The 24,646-nt window shown below is 47.6% G+C and overlaps 1 protein-coding gene across 1 annotated transcript; it reads right to left on the bottom strand.

Annotated features, from left to right (window-relative positions):
* Window positions 1–207: 207 nt before the first annotated feature.
* On the bottom strand, window positions 208–2,849 carry CEBPA (CCAAT enhancer binding protein alpha). The gene has a single exon (XM_059381581.1). It carries the CDS (start codon window positions 2,702–2,704, stop codon window positions 1,637–1,639), a length of 1,068 nt encoding a protein of 355 aa, XP_059237564.1. The 5' UTR covers window positions 2,705–2,849; the 3' UTR covers window positions 208–1,636.
* Window positions 2,850–24,646: the final 21,797 nt, after the last annotated feature.

Below are 24,646 nucleotides of genomic sequence, written 5' to 3'. Positions count from 1 at the left end.
GGAGACTCTCTCTTCCGGCTTTGGACTTTCTCAGCTTGGAGCCTACCCTCCTTCTGCCATTTAGTTGCCTTGGTTGGGCGAAGTCACCCCCGTAATGTACAGAGGGGCTCAGGATGGGAGAGTCAACGAAAGTCAGGAGCTCAGCCAGGGGATATGCTGTGATTACTTACAAATGTGACCTGGCCCACAGAAAACCTTGGAAGTAGCTTTTCTGGTTTTAAAAAGACACCAAAATTTACTTTGATATATTTATATTATAGATATAATACATAAAACATCTAGCATGAAACTCTACATTCTCCCCCAAAGAAGAGAACCAAGCTGTCCTTCCCTGCTCCCGGCCCCGGCGATCTGGCTGCAGGCCACCTCGCTTCCAGACCAGGAGCCAGGGCCTCTGGGGGGACGGGCCTGTGGGCGGCCCAGGCCAGAGGGCACGGAGGCCCACAGGTCCCCTCCCCCCAGGGAAAGAGGAAGCCCACCTCACCTCTTTGGTTCTCCTGGGGGGGCAAAAGCAATCCCCAAAAACCAAAAGGAAAGAGAGCCGAAGACCTCCCCTTGCAGCAGCTGTTGACAAAGAGTCTCATTTTGGCAAGTATCTGAGCAAAACCAAAACAAAACAAAAACCAAATAAAATGGTGGTTTAGCATAGACGTGCGCATTGACATTGCACAAGGCACCGCTGGGACCCAGAGAGGCCAGATACAAGTGTTGATATCGGCTGATAAAGCAAAATATTTGGAAAGCTTCTCATAACTTCGGTCCCTCTGGGATGGACAGACTGTGCTCTGCGTTTGTATGGTAATGCTGGCAACACACAGGACAAGGCGGTGTGTCCCAGGGTCCCTTCACCCCAGCCCCCACCCCCACCCCGGACCAGAGCCCTAGGTTTCCCTGCGCCACCAGGACGCCACTCCCATGAACACATGTCCGGAGAGGTAACCCATGTCCTAGCTTTCTGGTCTGACTGGGGGCAGGGGGCTCCCACGGGTCACCCAGTGACCCCCATCTAAGTGAGTTCTGCCCAGGGAAGCCCAGCCTGTTGCAGGCTGGGAGATTAGAGGCAAGGAACTAGGCACCCTCCACCTTCGTGCAGAACTAGGGAAACAGCCTTCCCAAGTCCCTGTATCTCCTCCCTTCCAAGGACAGGCGCTGGAGGAGCGGCTAGGGCCGGCTTGTCAGGATCTCTGCTCCCTGGACCTTCCCTCCTGCCCTGGGCCTGCACTCTGCCTTCTCTCCTGGGGCCCTGCAGCCTCACGATTGAGGCAGGAACCCTCCAAATAAAATGACAAGGCACATATTTGCTCCCCCTACTCTGTAGGAATCGGAGCGGTGAGTTTGCGTTTCAAAGGCACAAGGTTATTCCTTAATACTAGAGTTGCCGGGGCTTCCGGCTCAGCTCCACCGCACTTCTCCCCTCCTGCAGGGAGAAACCACCGCCTGACCCCTTGTCTTAGACGCACCGAATCTGGCGCAGAGGAAGGCAAGGGGCGCGCGCTGCAAGCCAGGCTTTCTGGCGGCACCGGAATCTCCTAGTCCCGGCTCGCGCCGCGGGGGCAGTCTTGAGATCCGGAGACCCAAAACCACTCCCTGGGTCACAGCCAGCGGCCGGCCCAGGGCGGTCCCGCCGCCCCGCGCCTCACGCGCAGTTGCCCATGGCCTTGACCAGGGAGCTCTCGGGCAGCTGGCGGAAGATACCCCGCAGCGTGTCCAGTTCGCGGCTCAGTTGTTCCACCCGCTTGCGCAGGCGGTCATTGTCACTGGTCAGCTCCAGCACCTTCTGCTGTGTCTCCACGTTGCGCTGCTTGGCCTTGTCCCGGCTCTTGCGCACGGCGATGTTGTTGCGCTCGCGCCGCACCCGGTATTCGTTGCTGTTCTTGTCCACCGACTTCTTGACTTTGCCCGCGCTGCCGCCGCCACCCGCGCGGAGGTCGGGGTGCGTCGCGGCCAGCCCCTTGAGCGCGCCGCCCGGGCCTGGCAAGCCAGCCGGGCCGAGAGCCGGCGCCGGGTGAGGGCTGGGCACGGGCGTGGGCGGCGGCGTGGGGTGGCCGGGCTGCAGGTGCATGGTGGTCTGGCCGCAGTGCGCGATTTGGAACTGCAGGTGCGGGGCGGCCAGGTGCGCGGGCGGCGGGTGCGGGTGCGGAGGTGGCGGCGGCGGCGGCGGCTGGTAGGGGAAGAGGCCGGCCAGCGCCAGCTGCTTCGCCTCGTCCTCCTCGCGCGGCTCCTGCTTGATCACCAGTGGCCGCAGCGCCGGCGCCCCGACGCGCTCGTACAGGGGCTCCAGCCTGCCGTCCAGGTAGCCGGCCGCCGCGCAGCCGTAGCCAGGAGGGGGGCCGTGCGTCCCTCCGGGCATCACGGAGCCGCCGGGGCCCCCGGGGGCACCCGTGTAATCAAAGTCGCCGCCGGCGGCTCCTGCGGGGGCCGCGGCCGCCTTGGCCTTCTCCTGCTGCCGGCTGTGCTGGAACAGGTCGGCCAGGAACTCGTCGTTGAAAGCGGCCGGGTCGATGTAGGCGCTGATGTCGATGGACGTCTCGTGTTCGCAGATGCCGCCCAGCGGCTCCGGGGCGGCAGGTGGGGCGGGGGGTTGCGCGGAGCCCGCGCCCCGGGGAAAGCCAAAGGCGGCGCTGCTGGGCGCGTGCGGGGGACTCTGGAGGTGGCTGCTCATCGGGGGCCGCGGCTCCGCCTCGTAGAAGTCGGCCGACTCCATGGGGGAGCTACAGTCCTCCCGGCATGGCGAGCCTCGGCGGCCTCCAGCCTGCGCGGGGCGCCAATGCTGCCACCGCCCACCCGGAGCCCCGACTCCCTCGCGCCCGCGCAGCTCCCGGTCGCGAATGGCCAAGCCCGCGCGGGCCCCGCATTTATACCGGGGGCGTTGCCCTTTAGAGTCCGACGGCGGAGCGGCGCCTTCTGGGTCTTAGCGCCTGCCTCTCGAGGGGGTGGTGAGTGGGGCCCGAGCGCAGCTTGGGCCCAGAGAGGCCCCGCCGCAACGCCCACTAACCCCTTGCCCAGCTAGCCGGACCCGGACGCGCGTGCGATGCCCCACCCTGGGCCGAGCCGTCGCCCCCGCACACACGTGGTCGGTGACTGGGCCCCCTCCTCTAGCTTCCCCGAGGCACCCACTTCCAGCCAACGGTCGGGGAGTCCAGGAGCACCCAGAAGCTGCGCGGGGCGGGGCGGGGCTGGGGGGGGGCGTGGTGGGGGGGGTAGGTGGAGGGCCAGTCTTGGTCTCAGAGCTACGGAGGCGCTTGAACTAGTCCGGTTCGGAACCTGCATCTCTGCTAGGCGGCGGCGTGGAGAAGGGGCCGGAGCCGGGGGTGGGAGGCAGGGAACAGTTTGGGACGTGTGGCCCAGCGCAAACAGCGGCACGGGGAGGCCGAGGGAAGCGTCCCGGAGCGCGGGTGACTTTGCTTCTTTATCTCTGATCTCCAGGGGACCCCACGGATTCCTCGCAGAAGTACCTCTCTCCCGCTCCGCCTCTCCCAGCCTTCTGGGGTCCCACGGGCTGTGCACTGCCGGGCGCTAGGACCCCGCGGGGAGCGGAGGGAATTGGGAGGCGGCTGCGGCCGAGGAGACTGGAGAACCCGGCCGGTTCATCCGCTTGGGCTGGAAAACTTTTTCTTTTTAATTACTTCTCCTAGCCGGGGCGCTAGGGTTGCTAGGCGCGCGGGACTGGCGCTGCCACCCGCCCCTGGGCCGCCAGTTTCTTCCTGGCGGGACGGGCCGAGCTGGATTCCAGGGCTGGAGTACCGGGGTGAGGTGGGGCGCCTAGAGGGAGGGGGAGAAATTGACTTGGGACATTGATCCCAAAGCCGGGGTTGGCGGTCAACGGGATCGGGATCCACTGTCCACCCCCCTTCTGGTGGGAGCGGGGTGCGGAGGGAACCGGGGCCTCGGGAATCTCGGCCTCCCAGAATCCGAGCACCTACTGGGAGACCCTGCCGTTGCTTCGCGGGGTGCTTGGTTCCTGCGATCTTGAGGAACAAGGTGGCCAGGCCCGGGTGCCCCTTGGCCGCCGCCTCCGCATTCACTGCTGCTGGGGGAATGGGTTTAAGGCAGAGTGTCTCCCCAGCCACGTGGCGCCTCGCGGTTCTATCCTGGGATCGCGGGCGGGGCCGGGGGGGGGGCGCCGCCGGGCTCCCTTGGGGCCTCCGGGGCCTGCAGGTCGCCCCGCCTCTACCCCTCCCACCGCCCCTTAGGACTTTGTGAACTGGAGCCCGACACCGCCTGGGTGCTGGTTGGAGGTGTGCCTGTTTGAGAAAAGCCGGGCTGAGCAGGTCAAGACCCCCTCCCTGCCCGCGGCCTTCCTAAGCCTGGCAAGACGCCCGGAGCCCGCCCAGGAGCCCTCGAGGAGGGGCCCCGCAAAAGCACAGCCGGCCCCGGGACGCCAGGCTTCCACTGTGGTCACTGTAAAGAAGTAGCCTCGTCTGGGGAACACATACTGTGCTTTAATCAAGTTCCTATTCAACATATTCCCAATGATTAATGGCCCAACTGCTTCATTTTTTTTTTATTTTTTATTTTTTGGTCCAGAGCTCATACGCAGCGTATTTTAAGCTTTTGGCCTGGGAGTAAAAGTAAATATATTAAATAAATAACCTCTGTGCGCCCGGATCTGATCTCTGGGCAAAGAGGCAGGACCCACTTCTACAACCATGCCCTTGTGGGGACCTGGAGAGAAACCCAAAAACGCTCAGTGGAATTTTCTTTTTTTTTTCCCTGCAATCAAAAACATGACCCGTCACAAGGTAGTAGGAAAGCACAGACTCTGGAAGGTGTCCTGTGCCTCAAATGCACACCTGGTCTGCCTCCTAGGGCTGCTGTCGCCAGGATCAGCAGCAGGAATGTCCCCTTTTAGGACAGGAGGACACTGCAGACGCTCTCTGCACTGGGGAGGAATAAGGGCTCTATAATAAGGGAATGTGGTGTGTGGGGGGGGCAGGGGTACCAAGTGGGGCCCACTCCCAGCACCCCCGGTCCTCCCACAGTGGAACCAGAATTCTCCCCATGCCAGCTTAGTGCCCAGAGAAGACTGAGAGGCGGCCTTGCCCTCTCAGAGTTCTAGGCGCAGCTGGGGAGATAGGTCAGCACACAAAGTCTGCTATGAAACAGTGGCCTTCCCACAAAGAAGGTGACCCCAAAAGAGCAGGGGATGGGACGGGGCAGGAGACTTGGTCCTTTGGTTTGGGAGACATAAATGGGGATGAGGGGCTGGGGGTGCTCTAAGAAAGGGACACCCTCCCCTGATGAATATGGGTCTCTGCAGGGAGGCAGCAACTACCTTTGTCTGGGGAGTTACCCTGGGCTAAACTGTGCCCCGCCCCCCACAAATTCGTAGGATAAAACCCTAACCCCCAGTATGACTGTATTCTGTGATGCGGTTTTTAGGATATCAAAAGGTTGGGGTCCTAATCTGATAGGAGTCATGGCCCTATAAGAAGAGGAAAAGAAGGAGATATTTTTCTCTCTCTTTTCCCCTCATCCCCCCCCCCCCCTCCCCCCCCCCCCCCCCCCCCCCGCCTCTCTTCCTCCCTCTGCCATGTGAGCGCAGAGAAAAGGCAGAATGTGCAAGCCAGGAACAGAGCTCCCACCAGAACCTGACCATGCCAGCACCCTGATCTCAGACTTCCAGCTTCCAGAACTGTGAGAAAAATCAATGTCTGTTGTTAAACCCCCCCCTCCCCCCGTCTGTGGTATTTGGGGATGGCAGCCCGAGCTAAGACAGGTGGTTGGAGAGGGCTTCATGCAGAAGTAGACCTTTGAGCTGCACCTTGAAGGATGAGCAGGGATTTGCTGGAAGGATGGGCAGACAGAATGGCAGGTGCAAAGGTGGAGAGGCTGCGAGTGCATGGCATGCTCTGGTGACAAAGGACAAGATGTGTGCCAGGCTGGAGTGCAGGGATTGCTGGGGAGGGGCCTAGATAAGGCTGGATCCACAGACAGCGCTGGGTTCACAGCCAAGGCCACTTCTGGTAAGGACAGAGCCTATCTCAAAAGCATTTGCTGTTCAGCTCTTAGCAGGTGAGCACTGTGATCCAGTTTGGACTCCTGAAAGGAGACTGTGGTAGGAGCTAGAGACCAGAGGGTGGACCACAGGAAAGAACAATGGAGATCTGAGGTCCCGAGGCCCGGGGGGGGGGGGGGGGGGGGGAGGGGGGGGGTTGAGGGTCAGGGCTGAAGAGGCGGGGGGGGGGGGGAAAGCCTGGGTTATGTGGCGGGGGGGGTGGGGGGGGTGATGGGGGTGGATAGAGTCGCTGCTCCAAAAACCCCTCAGGGACACCTACCTGTCTGCTTTGTGGCTCTGGAGAAGAGGACAGTCGCCCAGGAATGGCCTTCAGGATCTACCGGGCCGTATTCTAGTTTTCCCTGTTGCAAGAGAACATGTGGGGACAGGAGAAAGCCAGTCGTGGTCTCTGGGTGGATCTGTGGGGCTGAGCTGTGGGAGCGTCCAGGAGCCTGGAGCAGGAGTCTTGGAGCTCTCCGAGCCCTGACAAGACCTGGCTACAGCTCCTGGGTGAGACCCTGGGGTGGGTGGAGTCGCTTTCCACAGGAGGTGCCCATGGCAGGCGGGGATTTGGGGCCTCATAGGACGTGTGTGCAGTCAGAGGTTGGCTGGAATCACTCAGGCGGGAGACGGTGGCATGGCTCGTGCGGAATGGAGACAGAACCAGTAATAAGAGCTGCATGGAAATCTCCGACCACCTTTACTACTCTTTTTTGTCGTAATTGATGACACTGGGCAGTTCCTAAGGAGAGACCCGAAGGAGAACTCTCCAGTGTGCTTTGGCCTGGATGCGATCAGCGGGGAGGCCGGGTGGGGGGGGTTGCGGGGACAGGGACCCAGCCCCAATCAGAATGTCACGGGCTCACACCGTCTGGCTTCTGCCCCCACAGGGGCCAGAGGAGAGAAGAGGCTCTGTCCCTGGCTGTGCTTTGTACAAGAGAGAAAATCAGCAACAGAGGTGAAAATGCATTTCATAGGTGTGAACTGTGCTCCAGTGAGCGCAGAAGAGGAGCTGGGGGGACAGAAGGTCGGGTGTGGTGAGGACAGCCCTCCCCTCCACATATTGTGGTGCTGAGTGATGGGTGCTCTGGGATGGAGCCCGAGTCCAGGGTCATTCACAATGCTGACCATTCCGAGAAGACAAATAGAGCCCTGGGAAGTTTTGGGTTGACTCTGAGCCAAGGTTCCTAATGTAACGCACACAAAAGAATTCATATGTAAGTGTGAAACTTAATCACATTCTGAAGAGCGAGACTGGAACCCAACCCTTCTGATTCTTTTATCAACAGCTTAATGGATATAAGATCGGTCACTGGAAGAGGACTAATTAAGATAATTATGAGGCCTAACGAAGATAAGACAGAAGACAAGAACTACACTTTCCAGGACAATTTGTGCTCTGACTAGAGGCCATGAGTATCTCATACAATATGTCTAACAGCGATTCAGTAAAATATCCCCCAAAGATCCTCCTAAAACGTAGACACACAAAACACAGCACAATTTACTCTATGGATACTTTATGGACAAGTGCACTGGTGAATGAGTTTTACACTTACTCGTTTTATGTTTTAGATATTGGCAGGTATAGTGTATGAACTCAAGGGACAGTCAAGCAAGAGTCTAGTGTTTCTTACCAACAGTCTCTGGGCACTTGGAGAAACCATTTTTATCCCTTATTAAATTATATAAACCCCATCCCAGCAGGAGGCCTGGTGATATGCGGGATCCTTCAGACCTGTTACAATCCCTCCCACACCACTTCCTTGCTGGGTGACCTTGGGCAAGTTGAATATCTCTGAGCCTCTCTCTTACTTCTGTGCACGCATGCATTTCTGGCTTGTTCTAGGGCAAAGCACACAGAAGTCACACGAGGCATAACTGACTGCATCAGCAGGAGCTAGAAATTATGGAGCTGTTAGAAAATGTAACTAGATTATACGTATACTATGTGAAATTGTAACCGAGAGGATTCTGATCTGTAGAAGACCTATGCTGTCAGGTTCATGAGAACCAGCTGGCTTCCAGTTTTCTCTTAATTTTCTTTGACTGTGATGTGTGTATGTTTTTTCCCCTCCTTGTTTGTTTATCGCATCTGCTTGCAACTGCTAGCAGATAAACAGTAGCAGGCACCAAAAATTTCAGAAAGAGAAAACTGAGCTGAAATTTAAAATTCAGGGATGCCTGGCTGGCTCAGTGGGTTAAGTGGCTGCCTTCAGCTCAGATCATGATCCCAGGGTCCTGGGATGGAGTCCCACATCGGACGCCCTGCTCAGCAAGGACCCTGCTTCTCCCTCTGCCTGCAGTTTGCTTGTGCCCTCCCTCTGCTTGTGCCCTCTCTCTCTCTGACAAATAATAAGTAAAATCTTAAAAAAAGATTTAAAATTCAAAGAATTCTATCCATTGCCTTAATGTTGTTTATTTAGCAAATTAGGGGGAAAGTCTTGTATTCTATTTTGTTAGAAAACGCCCTTGGTAGATGATGGACCCCAGAGCTCCCCACCCACATTCAGAGAACACTCCAGAAAGCAAACAGTGGGTGAGGTGGGCAGGCCCACTCCATATTTTTGTGGGATCCGGGACAAGAAATCGAATGGTAGCCCACATACCATCTGTTTAAACACTAAAACTTATCAGTCAGATGAACAAATTCTTAGATCCAATATGTTCTACCTTTCTGCCTTCACAAATACATCTCTGTCATGTCCCAGAAGGCCGGGTTTACATTTAGAATTTGAATCTCTGGGGGGCGCCTGGGTGGCTCAGTGGGTTAAAGTCTCTGCCTTCAGCCCAGATCATGATCCCAGGGTTCTGGGATCTGAGCAGCAGGCTCTCTGCTCAGCAGGGAGCCTGCTTCCTCCTCTCTCTCTGCCTGCCTCTCTGCCTACTTGTGATCTCTGTCTGTCAAATAAATTAAAAAAGAAAAAAAAAGTATATTACAGAATTTGAATCTCCGGGACATGGTGGTGCCAGGAGAGCCAACAATCCCCTTCTCTTCCCACCCCTTGTGCTATCCCCCACTGGAAGGGTCCTTTGTTGGGCGGAAGTAGATTCCCAGCACAAGGCTTCAACCCGCATCCCCAGTTGGCCCCTTGTCTCTGCCTCCCTCCATTATCCCAGCTCCCACCTCTACACTGGTCCCTCAGTGGTAGCCCGTAACTGGTCTCTCTGCTGCCCTGCCTGCCTCCTTGACCTCCGGCTCTCCCACCTCCCCCAGAGCAGCCCAAGTGCCCCATTAGACAGGCACTTGGTTTGTGGCACTCACCTCGGCCAACCCCTGTGCCCTCCCACCACATGCGGGAGAAGACAGCACTGAATGTCTCAACCTAGCCCCGAGCTCCTGCAGAAATTGGCTCTCTCCTCCTCTCCTTATGCTCCAGACTCCTCCTGGCTCCCCACTACCCTGTTTGCCAAGCTGAGCATCTCCCAGCCTCTGGGCAGTGCACTTTGCTCCCTGACGTTGGAGCCACTCCTTTCCCGTCATCCGTGTCTCACCTTCTCCAAGAGATTCCTCTGAGGTACAAGTGGCACACGAGCCAACCCTCCCCCGTCCCTCCCGTCCCTCCTGAGGCCACTGTGTGTTCTCGTTTCCTCCTCTGACTCTCTGGAAAATGGTCTTGTTTACTTATTTTACTTGTGCCCCGTCGGCTCCCCTCCCCCCTCACTAGAATGCCTGCTCCACAAAGACAGGACCTTGTCTGTCCTGTTCTGCCTATTTCCAGAGCTAGAACAGGCCTTGGCATATGGGAGAGCCTCAAATATTTGTCCAATGAACACAGAATGGATTCTATTCAAGAAAACTGCTACCCGGCTACCCCTCCCAGAACTCTGTTCCTTCCCAAGACTAGGAGGGCAGCAGGGGTCCCCGAAAGATGCTTGGGAAGACCTGACCACCTAAGTCAGGGCAGACCCATATAGAACATCTTGAAGGCTTGCCAGGCAAGACTGTCAGGGCCTGGAGAGTCTGCACAGGGCGTCTGCGCTAACTCGAAAGAAGCCCCTCAGGCAGATGTGGCCCCCAGGGGCTTGGCCAAGCAGAAAGTACCTTTGCCAGGAGGGAAAAGGGCCCCTTTCTCTGGAGAGATGCAGCCCAACCAGGACACAAGGCTCGGTGCGTGGGGGCCTCCTGGACTGGGCTCCTTTGTGCAGTACAAATGCTCAGCCCTCCATCACCCCTGCGCCTTGGCTCCTGAGCACCCTCTGTCTGCAGGTCACTGTGGGGAGGGCGCCCCAGGAGAGCAAGGCATCATCCTTGGGGCATGAGCAGACATCAGGTCTACCTGGGAGATCGGACCTTCATCCCTGTGGGCTCACATGGAAGGCAGCGGCGACTTCAGATCCGACAGAACCCCACAGTCCAGGAGATGGGGTACCCTTCCCCCCGCTCTCCCACGCACCTACATCTTTGACCCCATTTCTTCTGCCTGCTGATTCCAAGAATCAGCCTCAAGGTGCATCTTTTTTTTTTTTTTTTTTGAAAAATTTATTTATTTATTTGACAGAGAGAGAGAGATCACAAGTAGTCAGAGAGGCAGGCAGAGAGAGAGGGGGAAGCAGGCTCCCCACTGAGCAGAGAGCCCCAGGCGGGGCTCCATCCCATGGGACCATGACCTGAGCAGAAGGCAGAGGCTTTAACCCACTGAGCCACCCAGGCACCCCTAGGCGCATCTTTAAACACAAACAAACAGGCAAACCCTTAAACAAGGTGAGAAATGAAATCTTTTGAAAATCAAAGAAAGAGATTTTAGGGGCCGGCTCATGAAGGCTTCAACTTCAGTTCTCTTTCCTTGTGGTTATTACTCTGTTTCCCCCCAAGTCTGAGCCTCTCTGCACTGTGGGTAAAACAGACACTGAATTAACAGGAGAAGCGAGCTGCACACGGTGGGGCTACCCAGGCTCTCCAAAGAACCCCTCCGGTGTAGCCCACTAGATGATTTCCCCAAGAAAGCCGAGATCAGCTCCGGGCTGCGGTAAGGTACTGTCAGCTTCTGGAGTTAAAAAAAGGAGTTGCAGAGGTTACATTTCTTGGCACCCAGGATTAATCCTTACCTGAAAAAAAAAAAAAAAAAAAAAAAAAAAACGCAAGGTTGGGAATAGTATGCCGCCTCTACTTCTCTGGGGAAAAAAATTATTTAAATATCTATCTACAGTCCGTGTACAGAAAGAAGTCAGGAGAGAGACACACGGAGCTGTTAACAGTGGTTCCTCCTTTGTAGGACGGGAGAGAACTTGTTCTTTTTGTTTATACACTTGTGTATATGGGACTTTTTAAACAGAGGAGTATGTATTTATTACTTTTATAGTTTTATAAACTATAAAAATATTTTAAGTCGCCCTAATTTTACAGTTTTATAATTTTTATAGTTTTATAAACTATAAAAGGTTTTAAAGTCACCTTAATTTACTCTACAAATATATAATACCATAATGGATTGCAGAGTTTTGTAAATAACTTCAAAATGCTTTTTAATGGCCCTATTTTCCAAATTGAGAAATCCAGACATGTGCTCTAAGCATAAATTGTGGTGTGATCTGTGAATTTATTCATACGGAGAACCATACCTAGTCGCAGACCCTGAATCACGTTTAGTTCTGTGTTTCACAAGTCAGCCTTATCTTAAATGAGAAAAGCGCATGTATTTGTATATAAACTTCTATAAATCCATGTGACAAAGAATCGCAGTCCAAAAGAAAATGGGCATATACGGAGAGTTTATCATAAAAAAAAAACAAACAAACCAGTAAGTGCAAATGCATCTTAAAACGTGTTTAAAAATACAAATTCTCTGGATAAAAGATACACACATTAAAGCTACACCAGTCAGTTGGGGAAAACACTGGATAATATGAAAAGAGAGAAAAACATTGGATAGTATGCTGTTCAGCTACATGGAGCAAACAGGTAGAATTATTGATCCAAACTCTTTGGAGAACAACTTAAAAACGCCTGTCTAATTTGAAAGTGACATTTCCTTTCACTTAACAATTCCACTTACAGAAATTTAATCCCATAAACTCTCATATGTACATGTATGTTACATACACAGATACTGACCAAAACACTGTTTATAATTGCAAAAGGTTGGAAACGATAGAATGTCTGTCCATTAGCAGGAGACTGGTTGGGGTGCCTGCGTGGCTCAGTCCGTTAAGCGTCTGACTCTTGATTTCAGCCTGGGTCATGATCTCAGTGTCCTGGGATCCAGGCCCACCACGGGCCCCGAGCTCAGTGGGTTGTCTGCTTGAGGATTTCTCTTTCTCTCCCCTTGTCCCTCCCCCTGCTCGTGCTGCTCTCTCTCTAAAATAAATAAATAAATAAATCTAAAAAAAAAATAATAGGAGACTGGTGAAGTGACGGCAGACGGGTGGTTAATTAACCTCTATGTCTCAGGGGCGCCTGGGTGGCTCAGTGGGTTAAAGCCTCTGCCTTTGGCTCAGGTCATGTTCCCAGGGTCCTGGGATTGAACCCTTTGCTCAGCGGGGATCCTGCTTCCCCCCACCTCTCTGTCTGTCTCTCTGCCTACTTGTGATCTCTGTCTGTCAAATAAATAAATAAAATCTTTAAAAAAGAAAAAAAAAAACAAAACCTCTGTCTCAGTTGAAAAGGATGAAAATCTGTAGGAACACATATGGGAAAGCGCTGATACATTCATTTATACATACATATAATACATATACACGTACACATAAAATACATACACGCATACATAATGATCCATGTAAAATACGCATATAACACGGACATGAATATATACATTTACATATACAGTGCGGAGAATGTGTATAGTATGTCCCCATTTGTGTAAAAAGAAGGGGGAAAGTCTCCATACAGGCTCATCTCGGCCTAGAACATCTCAGGAAGGACTCGTAAACAGGGAGACTAGAGAAGGACTTGCGAGTGGGTGAGAAATTTTTATTATACATTAAGATATATAAAAGAATTAAACAACAATTACATAATGAGGAATTGGGATTGCTCCAAAAATTGCAAAACACGATTGCTGGATATTCCCTCAAAACAGTAGTTTGGGGATAATAAGAAGGGAGTTTAATTTAGCTTTTACAAAATTGAACAGAACTAAATGACTGCAACAGCTCAAACCGTACTTTATTTTCATTGCTGTCCCCCAGAAAATCTATAAACCAATCAGTTACAGTAAAATTCTTTCATGCAACATGAGCTCATTTACCCCAAATATGGAGCTGCACTTCCTGTCTATATTGATTTAAGCAGTTCAGGGCCTGTGGGCGGGGCAGGGTTATCCCTTCCCATCGCTCCAATTGGTTCCGTCTTTGCCATTTTCAGTCAAAATTCCAAAGGTCACTTGGAAAGCACATAAGCCACTAAGCTGTCCAGACACTCCCTTTTGGCTAGATAACCCCCCCGGCCCAGATCCCAGCACAGAATCTTGGGAACCAGGGGAATTCTATTACAAAGCCTCATCCACTTGGTCAATAATTGGAAGTGACCCTGAGCAAAAGGAGCCTTTCAACAAGTGTATCTTTAGAATCTGATTTTTATTATAATTGATTAGAAAATCCAGCTTACATTCCAAATGCAGGCATTTTATCATAGTCAAGGTACAATAACAGTTAAACAAAAACCAGCATGAGTCATGCTCCTATAAAACTGTCTGCTTACAGAGTTTGTTTTTTCTCTAAATGAGGGAAACTCAAAGTCAGGCAGCATAGAAAAGGGTTGTTCTGGCCTCTTACTGGGAGAAATTATTATAAGAAAAGCAGGTCACACGGGATCTGCCCAATGGCTCACTGACATGGAATGTGCACATTGATTGAATTCTTTGGTTCCCCAGCACCATTAGAACACCCTTCCAACATCTGGGGATGTCCCACCTCCCCACGCAGAAGCCAGAACCACCCTCTCACAGCTGGGATGAGGCCCGTGAAGAAGAGTTGACAATGTACACACTGGTGAGAGTCATGGGCATGGACTGAGAGGTGTGAAGGAACAGGTGCCGTTGGACTTCACTCTGGGAGAACGACCAAGAGTGTCCAGGGCGCTATGGATGTGGAAGGTGGCCACACAGCCTCTATTCTGGATCCTCTGGTCCTTCTAGAGATATTGCCAACTTCCTAATATTTTCTTGAACTCTTCTTTAATTTCATTCTCTCTAGCTAGTTAGTGAGGATTCTGTTGGTTATGCCCAGCTGGGATAAGTCTCTGCCTTGGATGACTAAGGAGAACTGGGCCAAGATCAAAGTCGCAAATGGCTCTTTCCACCTTCTCTCTCCAGCTATGGCTTGGTCCTGGTACCTTGCCCTCTTTCCGAGCCATGTCTCATAACCAGATGGAGAAGGACAACAATGGAATAAGTTACTGGTTTGAATGCCATTCATGCACAGTGACTTCGACAAGCAGCTTAAGCTTTCTTGCTCAGTTTTTTCATCTCTAAAATGGGGTAATAAAGCCATCTTGCCCAACAGAGGAGTTGTGAGGACTAAATACAATAAGCCATTAAGAGCACTTAAATGTTGAGGATCAACTTTCCCAGTAAAGGTACAAAATAAGACTAATGTGGGGTGTTAGAAAATTCCTTATTTTAAGTACTAAACGTCAAAATCCCTTTTGCAATGAGATCAGGGATTCCTTACACTTTTTTTTCTCTTCCTGGCCATAGACTTCTTTATAATCAGTCAACAAAAATAAAATAATATATTCAACTACAAGCTCTGAAAAAAAAATATAAAAATCAACTACTGGAGATATGAAATCATGTACTAGAGATACTGGAGAATGAAAAAAGCAGGCAGATGCTGGAGGAAGGTTGACACTTAGAAGAGAAGAACATTACAGAGAGAGTTTTTCTTTTAAAGAAGCAGTTAGCCTAAAAGCAGGCCCCAGGCTGTGCATGCAGGGTAGCTAAAATTCTGATAGGAAGCCTGTAATATTATTGGCTTGATGAACCTGAGGACACAATTTATGACAACAACAGTCACTGGAAAGTAGGAAAAGGGATCCAAGAATGGACGGGTGATACCCAAATTCTGTGCATAAACTCTACCCAAATCTCTGGTTGACTCCAAAGCTGCACAGGCATGGGACAAATACCAAGTAGCCAGCTAAGGCCACCCACCAAAGAGGAGACAAATTTTACAGTGTGAATTTAGTCAGATTTACCACAAAGCTAAAATCTAAATCAAAAATTTTTTTTTTTGCCCCAAGGGAACATAACAGAATCCAGAAATTCTACAATGTATCATTTACAATGTCTAGGATATAATCAAAACTCTGTAACATACCAAGAAACAGGAAAACATCAGTAATTCAAAACAAAACAAAACAAAAACAACAACCATTGGAGACCAACTCCAGTATGATTTGGATACTGGAAGAGTAGACAAGGATTTTATTTTTATAGTAATTATTTACTTACTTGTTTTTATTTATTTTTCTAAGTAGGCTCCATTCCCAGCAAGGGCTTGAACTCACTACCCTGAGATCAAGACCTGAGCTGACATCAAGAGTTGGACATTTACCCAACTGAGACATTTAGTCACCCCTAGAATAGCAGACAAGGATTTTAATGTGGCGATTGTAACTATGCCCAAGGATATACAGGAAACATGTTTGTCCATGCATAGAATGATAGAAAATCTCAACAGAATATAAATTATAAAGAAGAATCAAATAGAAATTCTAGAAATAAAAAGTCAATATTAGAAATGGAAAATTTCAGTATTAGAAATTTAAAAATCCACTTGAGGGTTTTAAGAGAGGAAAAGAAATGACAAAGGAAAGACTCAGTGAGATTGAAGAAAAAAAATCAATAGAAGTTATCCATCCTGAAGATTACATTTTTTTCAAAGACTGGGAAAAAAATGAGCAGTGCCTTAAAGAGCTGTGGTTAAATACCAGAAGATTTAACATACATGTAATTGGAGTCCTAGAAGGAGAAGAGAGAAAAAGAAGGGGACAGAAAATGGTTGAAGAAATAGTTTAAAGAAATGGCTAGATTTGATAAAGGCATACATTTGCAGATTCAAAAAGCTCAGAAAACTCCAAAGTGGGATCTTGAAAACAACAACATACCTAGGACATTGCGGTCAAATGGCTGAAAACTGGATGAAAACAAAATCTTGAAAGTAGTCAGATAAAATGACACATTTCATACAGGGGAACAAACATGCAAACAGCCTTGGACTTCTATCAGAAACAAAGGAGGCTAGGGCGCCTGGGTGGCTCAGAGGGTTAAGCCTCTGCCTTCGGCTCAGGTCATGATCTCAGGGTCCTGGGATCGAGTCCCGCATTGGGCTCTCTGCTCTCTGCTCAGCGGGGAGCCTGCTTCCTCCTCTCTCTCTCTCTGCCTGCCTCTCTGCCTACTTGTGATCTCTGTCTGTCAAATAAATAAATAAAATCTTTAAAAAAAAAAAAAAAGAAACAAAGGAGGCTAGAAGGCAGTGGAACATCTTTAAAATACTGGTAGGCAAAATAAGTCAACCCAGAAACCTATATCTAGTGAATATATCTTTTAAGAATAAAGGTGAAATAAAGACATTTTTAGATTAAAGAAAAGCTAAGAGAATTTCTCAGCAACAGACCTGTACTACAAGAAATGCCAAAGAAAGTCTATCACACTGAAGGAAACTGAAACCAGATGGAAACCCAGATCTGTAAGATGAAATGAACATCACTGGAGATGATAAATACGTGGAGAACTATAAAATATAGTTTTATCCTCAATTTCTTTAAAATATAAATAATTGTTTAAAGCAAAAAAATATAACATGGTATTATGGGGTTTATAATGTATGTGGATGTAATAATTATAACAATTATAGCATAAAGTTTAGGGGCTATAAATGGACCTATATGATTGCGAGCTTTCTACATTTTATATGAAGTGCTGCAATATAAATTCTTAGCAGACAATGAAAAATTAAGGATGTATCTTGTAATCCTAGATCAATAACTAAAAAAAAAACCTCGAAAAATATAGCTATGAAACAAGTTAAAATGGAATTTCTAAAACATACTCGGTACTCAAAAGGAAGGAACAGAAACAGAAAAAGAAACAGGAGGGGTAAACAGAAACAAAGAGTAAAATTATAGGCTTAAATTAACTATATAAATCATTATATTAAATAAAAAGGATTAGTATTTTAATTAAAAGGCAGAGGCTGTCAGAATGGATAAAAATGCAAGGCCCAATTATATGCTGTCTAGAAGCAGTGCACTTTAAATAGACTCAGGTTGAAAAATCAATGTGTGGGAAAAGATATATCATGTAAACCTTAAACATAAGAAGATTAGGGTGATAAACTTAAAAAAGTTAAAGTTTAAAAAAGTTATGGGTAGAGTTATAAAAACATTCATAAAATAGTATTAAAGGCAGAGAGTATTATCAGAAAATCTTTATATTGATATAAAGATCAATACATTATGAAGATATGATTGTTATCAATGTGTATGCACCTGAAAATAGAACCTCAAAATACATAAAGTAAAAGTTGGTAGAACAAAATGATGTGACTGAAGGTTGAGAGTAGGAGATCTTTTATTTTTAATTTCATATAATTCTTATGGTTTAAATTTTATTTTTTTTATTAATTTTTTTTAAAGATCTTATTTATTTATTTGTCAGAGAGAGCGAGAGAGCGAGAGTGAGCACAGGCAGAGTGGCAGGCAGAGTCAGGCAGAGTGGCAGGCAGAGTCGGAGCAAGGAGCCCGATGTGGGACTCGATCCCAGGACGCTGGGATCATGACCCGAGCCGAAGGCAGCTGCTTAACCAACTGAGCCACCCAGGCGTCCCTGTTTTTTTTTTTTTTTTTAAATTTTTTTTTTGGTTTAAATTTTAATACCAAATACATGCCTGTTTTATCATCATCATCACCATCATCATAGATTTCCAGAGAGATGAGAAGGAAAGGCATTCCAGACAAAGGTCATGTGTGTGCCCATGAGGAAGGCAGAAGAGCACCTGGTGTGTTCTGGAACCATAGATTTTTGGCATGCCTGAAATATAGAGTTGGGTTGGAATTACTGAGGAGGGATTGAAGATAAGAAGCAGATGAGTAGAAGCCAGACTTAGAAGAGCCTTATACGTATGTTAAGGAATTTGAGCTTTATCTTTATGGCCATGGATAGTCATTGAGGTGTTTTTCAAAAGGAGAGAGCCGGGGCGGGGGAAGGAGGAAGGAGGGTCATTAGGATCATTTCTGAGATCCTGACTTCAAGTTGGAGGATGGGTTAGAGGAGACCAGAGTAAGGGCAGAGTGACTTCTAGAAGATGCTTCAGTAATGCAGACTAGAAATGCTAGAAGCTTAAACTGGGAGAGGAGAAGATAGATGAAAAGGAAGTATTGCTTTGAAAGGTTCCTTCAGAAGCACTATGGTGAGAATTCGGCAATTCTGGATCCAGATGATGACACACACCGACATCTACTAACTCTCGAAGTTGTGTTATGAAGCCACTTGGTGAATGCTACCCTACTCTCATTTTCCATAAAATAATAATAGCAACATAGTAATTAAGACACCATTTACAAGTTTGTTTTATTCGGTACAACTCCTATCAGAATCTCGGCTGGCTTCTTTGTAGAAGCTGATGCACTGATCCTTGAGGTATATGAAACTCAAGGAACCTAGAGTAGCCAAAACATTCTTGAAAAGCAAAATAACACTTGGAGGAGTTACACTGTCTGATTTTGAAACTTACTATAAAGCAAAAGTAATTGAGACAGTGTGGTCATGGCATGAGGACTGATAGATCAATAAAATAAAACTGAGAACTAGAAATAAGCCCAAGTGTCTATGGTAAATTGATTTTTGATAAGGGTGTGACAAGACTGTTCAGTGGGGGAAAGAACAGTCTCTTCAACAAATGTTGATAGGACAGTTGGATATCTATATGCAAAAGAATGAAGTCATACCGCTACCTCATACCATATACAAATATTAACTCAGAACAGATCAAACACCTAAATGAAAGAGCAAAAACTCTGAAAGGAAAACAAAAAGCAGGGGTGAATCTTCATGACCTTGGATTAGGCAATGATTTCTCAGATATGACGCTAAAAACACTAGCAACAACAACAAAAAATGATACATTTGACTTCATCAAAATTTTATTTATTTTATTTTTATTTTTAAAAGATTTTATTTATTTGACAGAGAGAGACACAGCAAGAGAAGGAACACAAGCAAGGGGAGCAGGAGAGTGAGGGCTTCTTGCTGAGCAGGGAGCCTAACGTGGGGCTCGAACCCAGGATCCTGGGATCATGACCTGAGACAAAAGCAGGCATTTAATGACTGAGCCACCAAGGTGCCCTGACATCATCAAAATTTTAAAAAATTGTGCTTTCGATGACTTATTAAGAAAGTGAAAAGACAACATACATGTTGGAAAAAATATGTGCAAATTGTATGTCTGATAAGGAACTTGTATCTAGAATACATAAAAAACTCTTAGAACTTAGAACTTAATACACTAAAAATGGGCTAATGATCTGAAATAAACATTTCTCTAAAGAAGTTATACATGAAAAGATATTCAATATTATTAATTACCAGAGAAATACAAATAAAAACCTCAATGAGAAAACAGATCACAAGAAGATTAGGATGGCTAAAATCTAAAAGGCAGATAATAAGTGTTGGTGAGAATATTTTTTTAAAGAGATTTTATTTCTTCTTAGAACATTGAAAAAATAAAATAAAATTTAAGAAAAGGAGATTTTTTTTTTAAAGATTTTATTTATTTATTTGACAGAGAGAGATCACAAGTAGGTAGAAAGGCAGGCAGAGAGAGAGAGGAGGAGGAAACAGGCTCCCTGCCGAGCAGAGAGCCCGATGTGGGACTCGATCCCAGGACCCTGAGATCATGACCTGAGCCAAAGGCAGCGGCTTAACCCACTGAGCCACCCAGGCGCCCAAGAAAAGGAGATTTTATTTATTTATTTGAGAGAAAGAGTGCCTGAGCAGGGGGAGAGGCAGAGGAAGAGGGAGAAGCGGACTCCTGCCCCGGCTAAGCAGGAAGCCCCGTGAGGGACTCAATCCCAGGGCCCCAACACCATGACCTGAGCCGATGGCAGATGCTTAACTGACTGAGCCCACCCAGGAGCCCCTGTTAGTGTGAACGCTGAGAAGTTGGAACACTCATACACCGCTCAGGGGGAACGTAAAATGATGCAGCCAATGAGAAAACCTCGGCAGTTTTTCATAAAGTTAGACACAGGTCTACCCCTTGACCAGCAACTTCATACTTTTGTATATACTTAAGAGAATTAAAAACAGGGGTTCCTGGGGGGCTCAGTTGTTACGCATCTGCCTTCAGCTTGGGTCATGATCTCAGGGTCCTGGGATCCAGCCCCACATCGGGCTCTCTGTTCAGCGGGGAGTCTGATTGTCCCTCTACAACTCTCCACTGCTCGTGATCTTTCTCTCTAGCAAATAAATAAATAAAATCTTAAAAAGGAGAAAACATTATGCTAAAGGAAAGAAGCCAGTGACAAGAGACCGCATATTACAGGATTCCATTTATACGAAGTGTGCAGAATAGGCAAATGTATGGAGACACGAAATAGATTAGTGGTTACCTAGGACAGGGAAGACAGGAGGATGGGGTTGGAGGTAGTAGCTAAAGGGTATGTGGCCTTTTTTGAGTCTTAAAATGTTCTATAATTGTGAGGATGGTGGCACAACTCTGTGATTGTAAGAATCACCAAACTGCACATTTTAAATGGCTGAATTGTATGGCAGGGGAATTACATCTCAATAAAGCAGTTACCGATAACATTATAAAACGAGGGAAAAGTCCGTTTTATTTTTTAAATAATTTTTTACAACTTTTAAAATTATACAGCTAATATATGTATATGTCACACTTACGACACTCCAAATAGAGCAGGATGTAAAGGGACAAAACACCAAATTGCCATTGAACCGCAAATTCTAATCCTATTGCAGTCCTGAGAAGAAGTTGCTGTTATTAGCTTTTTTAAAAAAAGATTTTATTTATTTATTTATTTATTTATTTATTTATTTGACACAGAGAGAGAGAGATCACAAGTAGGCAGAGAGGCAGGCAGAGAGAGAGGGGAAAGCAGGCTCCCACCGAGCAGAGAGCCCTATGCGGGGCTCGACTCCATGACGCTGAGATCATGACCTGAGATGAAGGCAGAGGCTTAATCCACTGAGCCACCCAGGTGCCCCCACTGTTATCAGCTTAATGCAAATACTTGTTCACATGTTTCTTTGTCTTTGCACATGCATGAACATAAACAAGATGTAGATTCATAATTTACTTCTGGAATCTAAAAATAAGAGGATTCGTGCTCTACGTATTGTTCTGATGCTTGCTTTTCTTCATTTAACACTGTGTTTTGGAAATCCTTCCCTGTCATTGTGTGTAGATCCTCCTGCAAAGTATTGCATCAGTAAAGACATAGGTAGGCTGAACATGTAATATGGGAATTGTTGGGCTGAAATTTGGCAGATACTGCCATTTGTCCTCTAAAAAAGCTGAAAATTTTCACCTGCCCACCAGTAGTGAATATATATATATTCCCTTCTCTACAGTCACACAAACCACGGACATTGTTAGTACTTTAAAACTTTATTTGTTTGGGGCACCTGGGTGGCTCAGTGGGTTAAAGCCTCTGCCTTCAGCTCAGGTCCTGATCTCAGCGTCCTGGGATAGAGCCTCGCCACGGGCTCTCTGCTTGGTGGGAAGCCTGCTTCCCTTCCTCTCTCTCTGCCTGCCTCTCTGCCTGCTTGTGATTTTTCTCTCTGTCAAGTAAATAAATAAAAATTAGAGAGCTTTTAAAAAAATTATTTGTTTGCTCTCTCATTGTTGCTTTAACTTCTGTTTTCCTGATTACTTACTTGTAAGATTAATGAACTTGAATTCCCTAATGCTTTTTCACTCTGAGTTCTTTTTCTTAAGAGATCTGGTATTTTTTTTTTACAACCCTTTAACATATTTTTTATCCTTGGATTTTATTTCGTCCATGTCTCTAGTAAATAACAAAGAGTTAGATTTTCTTGATGGCAGATGACATCGATTTGCCTGATCTGAGAGCTGGGGAAAGGAGACTTGCAAAACTTCACAGAGTTTGTTAATGACAAATCACTAGACTAATGTTTAAATGTCCATCTGTACAGCTAAATGTATGTTATCTCTGTTTTGCTACAAAATTAAAGTTTTTTTTAAAAAAATATTTTATTTATTTATTTGACAGACAGAGATCACAAGTAGGCAGAGAAGCAGGCAGAGAGAGAGAGGAGGAAACAGGCTTCCTGCTGAGCAGAGAGCCCGATGCGGGGCTCGATCCCAGGACCCTGGGATCATGACCTGAGCCGAAAGCAGAGGCTTTAACCCACTGAGCCACCCAGGCGCCCCCAAAATTAAAGTTGTAAAGTTTGTTTATATAGAGGGCACCTGGGTGGCTCCGTCGGTTAAGCGTCCGCTGCAGCTCATGTCATGATCCCAGGGTCCTGGGATCGAGTCCTTTACTGGGAATCCCTGCTCAGCCGAGAGTCTGCTCCCCGCTCTGCCCAACCCCCGCCCCCACTTGTGCACATTCCCTCTGTCTCGCAAAAATGAATAAATAAAATCTTCAAAAAAACCAAAGTTGGTTTATATAGAACATTTAAAATTTTATCATAAACAACTCCACTGTGAAAAACACGTCCCCCAATTCTTTGCCTCTTCTCTCACGAGAGGCGGAGTCTAATTTCCCCACCTTAGAACACGAGCTGGCCTCAGAGACTCCTCTCAAGCAGACGGAAGTGATGCTGTGTTCCTTCCCGCTTCCAGCTGGCTCTTTTCCTGTTGGGATGATTCCCTTGGAACTCAGCCCTCATGTGAGGAAGCCCAGGCCACGTGAGAGGCCCAGCCTCAGCCCACACGGAGAGGCCCACATGAGGGGCAAGGGGGCTCCCAGGCCACAGTCCGCACCGACTGCCAGCCCAGCTTTCGACTCTTCCCACTGAGGCTCAAACATTAGGAGCAAAGGCAGGCCATCTCCGCTGTGTCCTGTCCCCAGTGCCTGCTTCACACAACCTATGAGCAAAATAAAGGGTTGCTTCATGCCAACTGAGTTTTGGGATAATTTATTATGCATCCATAGTCATTGGTTTATTTATTTATTTATTTATTATTTTTTTAAAAGATTTTGTTTATTTATTTGACAGTCAGAGATCACAAGTAGGCAGAGAGGGAGAGAGGAGGAAGCAGGCTCCTCGCCGAGCAGAGAGCCCGATGTGGGGCTCGATCCCAGGACCCTGAGATCATGACCTGAGCCGAAGGCAGAGGCTTTAACCCACTGAGCCACCCAGGCACCCCCATTCGTTTATTTATTAATAAAAATAGGCTTAACAGTGTTCCTCGATACCATCGAATTGGGACAGTTTCTGGCTCAGAAACTGTCCTTTTTTTTTTTTTTTTTTAAAAGATTTTATTTATTTATTTGACAGACAGAGATCACAAGTAGGCAGAGAGGCAGGCAGAGAGAGAGAGGAGGAAGCAGGCTCCCCACTGAGCAGAGAGACAGATGCGGGGCTTGATCCCTGGACCCTGAGACCATGACCTGAGCTGAAGGCAGAGGCTTAACCCACGGAGCCCCCCAGGCGCCCCTGTCTTCTATTTTTGTAATAAGTCACTCATCCATGTTCCTCAATGAGATATGTTTAGAACGGTTTATAACATCTTCTTTTGGGTTTTATCTTTATATTTCTGAATAGAAATATATATATTTTTCTTTTTTCTTTTTTAAATATTTTATTTATTTATTTGTCAGAGAGAGATCACAAGTAGGCAGAGAAGCAGGCAGAGAGAGAGGAGGAAGCAGGTTCCCTGCCGAGCAGAGAGCCTGATATGGGGCTCGATCCCAGGACCCTGGGATCATGACCTGAGCTGAAGGCAGAAGCTTAACCCACTGAGCCACTCAGGTGCCCTCTGTTTTTTTTTTTTTTTTCATTAAAAAATTTTCGTTGCTCTGAGTTAATAGAATTTCCTTAGTCTCATTCTTTTCCCTCTGGGAATTTGAAATATACAGAATTTATACATTTCTGTTCTTCTAGGATTACGATTACATTTTCTAACTCACATTTTCTATCAATATCTATATACTCCCTGAACAAGATGAAGAACTTAGTGAACTTTCACTTCCTCCCTCCCTCTCTTCCCCACCATCTTTCATGTTAACGGATCTGACCTTGAGTTTCAGACGGTCTTAAAAAAAAAAATAGCCAGCAATTATTTATATTTCATTACAGCGGCCTGGGTGCCTCAGTCGGTGAAGCGTCTACCTTTGGCTCTGGTCATGATCCCAGGGTCCTGGAATGGAGTCCCATATGGGGCTCTCTGCTCAGCGGGGCGTCTGCTTGTCCCTCTCCATCCCTTTCCCCGCTCATGTTCTCTATCTGTCTAAAATAAGCAGATAAATAAAATCTTTAAATTTTAAAAATTATTTATATTTCATTATAAGCACGCCCTCTATCCCCCTGATTCTTTGCTTATCACTGGTTTTATTTTTTTATCTTTTTAAAGATTTTATTTATTTATCAGAGAGAGAGGGGGGAGAGAGCAAGCACAGGAAGACAGAATGGCAGGCAGAGGCAGAGGGAGAAGCAGGCTCCCTGCTGAGCAAGGAGCCCGATGCGGGACTCGATCCCAGGACGCCAG

This window comes from Mustela nigripes, chromosome 17, assembly GCF_022355385.1.
Source record: "Mustela nigripes isolate SB6536 chromosome 17, MUSNIG.SB6536, whole genome shotgun sequence".
In the NCBI taxonomy this organism is placed as follows: Eukaryota; Metazoa; Chordata; class Mammalia; order Carnivora; family Mustelidae; genus Mustela; species Mustela nigripes.
Note: the sequence above shows the minus strand (reverse complement) of the source record. Positions and strands in the feature narration are given on the sequence as shown.

Bases quoted from the DNA above. Each gene is read 5' to 3' on its own strand.
- CEBPA (XM_059381581.1), bottom strand. From the start codon at position 2,704: ATGGAGTCGGCCGACTTCTACGAGGCGGAGCCGCGGCCCCCGATGAGC.